We start from the raw sequence: 7,511 nt of genomic DNA on the forward strand, positions 1-7,511 counted from the left end.
GTTTTGGAATTCTTTCGCCAAAACATATCTTAGAATTCACGGAGAATGAAGCCGGAAAAATCAGATTCGCGAAACTTTCATTTTACCGCGTTTTGCCAACCTCTATATATAGCAAGAAAGGAGAAAAAATGGCAAATATCTTACCCATTTTCTCTCCAAACCCGCGAGCTCCATAGAAGGAAGAGGAAGAAGAGTTTTTGTTCAATCCTTGCTTGATCGTCGATTAATCAGTTGCTACTTCAAGGTTTCGAGGTATAGTCGCTAATCCTTACCTCTGATCGCTTTTTCCATAGCTTTTCTGTAGACTTTTCTGAGCTGATAGTTTTGAGGTTTTTGCAAAACTATCCTGAATATTTCATTTTTGATTCTAAACATCTTCCTTACATTCCCAAGATCACTTCTGTCGGATTAGTTTTTCCGTTATGTCGCCGAAATTCCGTCGGAATCAATTTATGCCTCAAATACCCATTTTTGGAGTAAAGCTTCAACCTTTGGGCTGAAAACTATCGCCTTAGCTTAGTGCTAGTAGGATTAGTTGTCATAAATGTCGTTGGTGACGTCCCTGTCAAATTTGCTTTTTGGGATTTCAGTTTTGAAATTCTAAGTTAAAAATCATGACCAAAATACCCCTGCGACAGTTTTTGATCCGATAATTTTTCCGAGTTTAGAATACCCTTAGTTACGGCTAATGATAGCATAGGAACCAAGTTTGATCGAAGAAAAATCGAGTCCCACAATTACCAAAAGTGGCCGAGCCCTTTAAGGGGGGGAGGAGGAAAATTTCCTTTTCCGAAAACTTGTTCTTTCGCGCTAGATTATCGTACCTCGGAGTATAAACTACTTCGTGTAACCTTAGTAAGTATTGATAGCTTAGTTTCCGATAGATTTTGATAGAATTCTGTGGTTTTACTGTAAAGGTGCTTTTGAGGAATTTCCTGAGGAGCAACGCTTTGCTTGTGAGGAAGAGTTCGAAGATCATTCTGGAGAACCTACAGGTGAGGGCTTCTCACTGAATCTCTAGTTAATGCTTAGGGTCAATGCTTTCGACATTGATTTACTGTTTATGCACTTGTTTGTGTTTGATTGGAAAAATGTTTTCTGAGGCTTCGGCTGACAATGTAGATGATTCATCTACTGAATGCTTTTGAGAGTGAATTACATGCTAAGTGCTAATTGGGTAATTTAGGATGTGTGATGCATGCCTTATATGCTAAGTGCTACGTGGTTATTGCTTAATATGTTGATATATGACATGTTGATTGGTTGTACTGAATTAATTATGCTCTTGCAATGAAATCTGTGATTCTGAGTAGTGAGAATAGCGGGCAGGTCATGCCGATTTTATTTTGAGAGTTTTGAGAAAGTTTGATAGGACGAATGAGATTCGGGCCTTGTTATGGTTTTCATGGATCGAGGCATTCTCTGGAGTCAGTTGGGGATTAGGAGATCCCGAGAACTTATAAGATTTTGCGATAAGACTAAAAGGATATTATTTTGAAAAGAAAACTCATAAGACATTAAACAACCTCTAAATCTTCAAATAATGATAACAAACTCGAAATGAAGCTTAGGATGCAAATCTTAGTTTTTGGAAAACGAGAAGTGTCGTCGGATCCAAGTGTTGAGGAAGTTGGGAAGTATTGAGTATGTTGATGCTCTTGTGCTGTTGGAGCAGCTGTGTTGTTGGACTATCCTGGGGATAAGTCCGGGAAACCGGCAGTTTCCGAGTATGTTGATACTCTTGCTCGTTGAGCAGTTTTGACCATCAGATTGAGATGAGTCGGATGATTTAGAGATCATCATGAGTTATGTGTTGTTGTGAAGATGTGTCTTTTGTCGCAGAATCGACTGTTACCTTAGGGTAAGCTTTTAGAGACTTTAATTTACCTAGAACACGTGGCGACGTGTCGAGTGAGATTCGGAGACGTTGTTTGACTAATCATCCTGCATTCATGCAACATTAATGAGGTATTAACACAGGACGTACTCTGGACCTCGTCGGTTTCCAAAATGGTCATAAGACCCGGAATGCCGTGTAAGAGCGTTTGTAGACGATTCTTGTAGCAGACCGAAATGGCAGACCTTCGGGTTTACTGCTGATCTGACTACCGTTGTTGTTGGAGTAAGAGGCACGCGGGCCGAAATGGTCCCACCGTGGCTGGTGTTAGGGCTGATCCGTTTGATGTCCATCCCTTTCCGGAATGCATGTGGTTAACTGGGTTAACCGTCATTAGCATATCATGCAACATGCATACTGACTTAGTTGTTGAGTGTGGTTGATAATTGTTAATCTTATCTGATGCATGCTATTTGTTATTGTTGTTGTTTATGTTCACTATGAAGTATGCAACCCTAGGATGTTATCCCTAGTTATAAGCCTAAGTGGCTATCTCTTTGTATCTATTGGTGGTATTAATTACATAATTCTTTGGAGTTGACCCTCGCGTCTTCTGTGTGTGTTTTGGCGGACAACGCCTTTTGTCAGATGTCCATTGCGGACTGGTTCACAATGGTCCACCCTTCGGGGGGGATTAGATACGAGATGATTGACCAGGACGACCCCGGTTCGTGGGTGGTTGACCCCGCTAGCCATCGAGCGACGTACTCGGGGCGGATCATGGAGGATAGGGTAGATAGGGGAGGACTCTTGGTAGAGGGAGTGTTGAGGAGGTGCTCCGTCAGTTTCAACCTGCCGCCCGACGTGCATTGCGGACCAGGAGCAGGAGGACCACCACCACCACCGTTATCTTCAGATGAGGAGGACCCCTCAGAGGAGGAGCCGGTGGGAGTGACTTCATCAGAGTCTAGCTCACCTGCCGTTGCGACCATTGATGATCAGGGTTCGGGCCCTAGGCCCGTGAGTCCAGCACCGGAGCGCATTGCGGTTGCGAGGGGAGGACGGGTAGTGCATATAGACTTAGTCGTTCTGGATTCTGATTCAGACGACGATCATGCTGGCACATAGTTTTTAGTGCTGGCGTGAGCTCCTCGAGATAGGATTAGTGTAGGAGTAGAGTCTTAGCTCTGACAGTCATTGCTTCATTTGTTTTCTTTGGGGACAGGGTAGTTTCCCGCCTATAGCTTTTTGTGTGGTTTCCTTACGGGAATCACAGAGAGTTGGTTGGACTTAGGAGGTCTTATTTTCAGGCCATTGGGTCAGCTTATTCTCAGTTTTGAGGGATGGTGTTGCGGACACCTCACCTTTATATTTGGTTTGTACATATTGCCTACGGGCGTTACATCTTTCTCTTTTCCGTCACTGGAGGTTACTCGTGACGAGGTTGCTACTTACAGCGGAGGCTGTAATATATATTGTGTATTAGTTCTGCTATCTCTCGCATTTGCGTTTATTTATTTTAGTCTTGTTTATATTATCGAAAAAAAAAATATTCACGTTTTTCCGCATTAAGTTTCTTTTGGTTACTAAAGTGACGCCACCGAAATCGGGGTGTTACACTCCTATAGGCAAAAGTGCCAAAGGGACAAGTGAATGTGGTCTTCTCTTGGTCCTCAGGAGCAATGTGAATTTGAAAGTATCCAGAAAAACCATCAAGAAAACAGTAGTGACTTTTACCTGCTAAGCGCTCAAGCATTTGATCAATGAAGGGCAAAGGAAAGTGATCCTTTCTGGTTGCTTGATTGAGCCTCCTATAATCAATGCAGACTCTCCAACTGTTTTGCACTCGAGTAGGGATAAGCTCGTTTCTCTCATTCTTCACTACAGTAAGTCCTATCTTCTTAGGGACCACTTGAACTGGGCTCACCCAAGGGCTGTCAGAGATCGGATATATAATTCCAGCTTGAAGAAGCTTGGTGATCTCCTTCATCACAACATCAAGTATCACTGGGTTGGGTCTCCTTTGTGGTTGTCTTACTGGCTTCGCTCCTTCTTCCAAGAGTATTCTATGCATGCACATGGATGGACTAATACCAGGAATGTCAGCTAAGGTCCAACCAATAGCTTTCTTGTGCTTCTTTAGTACTTGCAGTAGGGATGGCAATGGGTCCAAGACCCATTGGGTACCTGCAAAAAATACCCACAATGGGTAGGGTAAAAACCCGCAAAATGAGTATGGGTTGGGTATGGGTAAATACCCGCAAAAATTAATGGGGACGGGTGCGGGTATGAGTACTATAGTATCCAACCCGCCCCATACCCGCACACATATTATACATATACATACACATAATTGGTAGTATATTTTAATAAACTTAAAGTATAACTTCCTAACTTCTCTTAAAAAATACGTAAGTGAAGTCTTCATATTATATATATGGTTCATAATTATTCTCACTTATTTTTAAAATAAATTATTAACCGACAATTTTAGGAGTTTATTAATAATCTAAATTTATAAATTTAAAGCTTCAATTCTCACTTATTATTTTTTATAAAATTTATACTTATTCAAATGATTTTACTTCTTAATTACTCGGATGATCATTTTTATTTTAATTAATGATTTTTATTTTATAATAACAGTTATATTTTGATTTTCTATTGAAGAAAGTTAAATTTTTATGAACTAAATTGCGGGTAACGGGCACGGGTACGGGCATATAGGTACTCATAGGGTACGGGGACGGGCATTCAGATTGCTACCCACGCGGGTCTGGGGACGGGTACGGGTACTTTTTGAAAACACGGGTATGGGGATAGGTACTATAGTACCCTACCCAGACCCTACCCATTGCCATCCCTAACTTGCAGCAACTTTTCCTCTTGATTTTCATGAAGGAGAGAGGAAACAATGACAGGGAGCTTCTTATCATCCTCCAAGTAAGCGTACTTGAGGTTATTTGGCAAGGGCTTAAGCTCCAATACGGGTGCCTGCAAAACAGATGGAACCAAACTAGCGGATACAGTTTCTGCAGCCTGCACTTCAACAACTGGGTTAGTGCAATCAGATTTCTTAACATCTGAGTCAACAACAGTGTCCAAAAACTGATCAATGCAAGAATCACACATTTCAGTAGCAGTGCATGTATGACAAGTGTATGACCCAGTTAGGGAAGGATAATCAGAATCATGTAGGAAATCAGATTCATGTTCATCAAGCAGTTCATCAAGCAAATCAATATGAAACACAGAATAGTCTTCAGGTGGATGTTTCATAGCATCAAAAAAGTTTATCCTAACCACAATATCACCGAATTCCATAGTCAGTGTACCAGCATAAACATCTATCTAGGTTCGGACTGTCTTTAAAAATGGTCTCCCCATAATGATAGGAACTGTATTACGGGAAGATCCTTTTTCCATTTCAAGCACATAAAAATCAGCAGGGAAAGCAAGTTCACCAACCCTAACCAAGACATCCTCTACCCAACCAGCAGGGTGTGCAGTGCTCCTATTTGCTAATTGGATGACAACACTCGTAGGTTTCAAAGGTCCAAGTGAAAGAGATTTAAAAATAGACATAGGCATTACGTTAATTGAAGCTCCTAGATCTAGCATGGCACTCTCAAATTTAGTATCACCTATGACACAAGGAACAGAAAACGTACCTGGATTTTCACACTTTTCAGGAACATCAGAAACAGGAGCAGGTTTACCAGCTTTACCTATGATTGTAGAAACATTTCTCCCCATGCGAACTCTTTCATTTCCTTTCAACTTCCTTTTCTGAGTGCATAATTCTTCCAAGAACTTCGCATATCTTGGAATTTGTTTGAGTGCATCAAGTAGAGGTATGTTCACCTCCACTTTCTTGAATATCTCCAAGATTCCCTTATCTACCTCTTCCTTCTTTTTGCTTGGCATAGCTTTCAGAGGGAATGGAAGAGGAATGGAAGGTGGTTGTATGTTAAAAGTTCTTGTGGCAATGGTCTCTGTCTCCTTTTCAGGTTTAGGATCTGGTCCATGATATGCATCAATTTGCTTCCCCGACCTTAGGGTGATGGCGCTCACATTTCTTGGATTGACAACCGTCTGAGAGGGCAGCTTATCAGAATTCTGGGACTGTAGCTGGTTTATTGAAGTAGCCATATGTCCTATCTGGTTGGTCAGATTCTGAATAGATGCTTCCTGCCTTTGAATGGAGGATCTGGTGTCTTGTTGGAACTGCATGTTTTGGGCTGTCATCTGCTTCAACATATCCTCCAATGAAGATTATTTAGATTGCGGTGCAGCAGGGTTGTTAGCCTGTTGTTGCATTGGAGGAGGAACGTATGGTCTAGCATTATTCTGAAACGGTGCTTGGGCAGGCTGTGACTGATCAGACCATCTAAGATTTGGATGATTTCTCCAGCCAGGGTTATATCTGTTAGATGGAAGATCATAATTTTGCTGAGGTCGGTTGTTGAAAATGTTGGCAGCATATGCTTTAGGGTTCTCAGTTGTAGGTTCCTGCAAGGTGGGACAAACGTCAGTATTATGGTCTTTAGTGCAAATGCCACAAACTCTCGCCTGTTGTGAAGGTTTATTCTGGTTCATGGCCAATTGAGTAACCAAGGTGGCAATGGTTTCCATCCTCTTCTCAAGCTTGTCCATCCTTGGATCTGTCCCAACCTCACTAACACTTCTAACAGCATCATTACTCCTTGTGTTAAACTGCTGAGAATTAGCAGCCATCTTCTCAAACAAACGCCTGGCTTCAGTAGGAGTCATGTCATTCAATGCGCCTCCACAAGCAACATCAATGATATTTCTGTCCATGTTGTGCAGACCCTCATAGAAATACTGAACTAGGAGCTGGTCGGAAATCTGGTGATGGGGGCAGCTCACACATAGTGTCTTGAATCTTTCCCAATATTCATATAGAGTCTCTCCATGTAGCTGCCTGATTCCTGAGATGTCTTTTCTGATTGACGTTGTCCTAGAGGCAGGGAAGAACTTCTCAAGAAACATTCTTTTCAGGTCGTCCCAGCTTGCAATTGATGCAGGAGGTAGGTTATACAACCAGGTCTTTGCAGTTCCCTGAAGGGAATGAGGAAAAGCCTTCAAACAGATATGATCTTTGTCAACTTCAGGAGGCTTCATGGTGGATAGGACAGTACGGAACTCCTTGATGTGCATATGAGGATCTTCACCTGCAAGACCACCAAACTTAGGCAATTAATGGATTAGTCCAGTTTTGAGTACACATGGTACATCCTCAGGATACTGGATACACAAGCTTTCATAGGTGAAATCAGGTGCAGCCAACTCCCTTAGTGTTCTCTCTCGCGGTCCTTCTTCAGCCATGTTTTCAGAAACTACAACAAAATCAGAATCAAAATCAAGGTCAGAATCAGAATCACTTGAATGAGGATCAGTAACAAAAGCTCTACGTGCTCTAATTAACCTATGAAATTCTCTATCTATTTCAGAAATTAATGGATGCACAAAGCCAGGATTCGCCCTAGTCATGCAACACTAATTATCCCAAACAGAAAGTAAATATTTTTATTTTTTTTTTGAAAAAAACTTTTGGCGGAAGGCCTCTTTTTGCTTTTTTAAAAATTTATCTCACGGCATTGCCGTGAGATGAATTGGAATTTTTTTCTACCCCAAAAGCATATAAATTATG

The 7,511-nt window shown here is 41.6% G+C and overlaps 1 protein-coding gene across 1 annotated transcript; it reads right to left on the reverse strand.

Moving 5' to 3' along the window:
• Positions 1 to 5,188: 5,188 nt before the first annotated feature.
• On the reverse strand, positions 5,189 to 6,085 carry LOC130724819 (uncharacterized). The gene has a single exon (XM_057576093.1). The coding sequence runs from the start codon at positions 6,083 to 6,085 to the stop codon at positions 5,189 to 5,191; it is 897 nt and encodes a 298-aa protein (XP_057432076.1).
• Between the last annotated feature and the right edge of the window lie 1,426 nt (positions 6,086 to 7,511).

The sequence above is a fragment of the Lotus japonicus genome, chromosome 6, assembly GCF_012489685.1.
Source record: "Lotus japonicus ecotype B-129 chromosome 6, LjGifu_v1.2".
Classification (NCBI taxonomy): Eukaryota; Viridiplantae; Streptophyta; class Magnoliopsida; order Fabales; family Fabaceae; genus Lotus; species Lotus japonicus.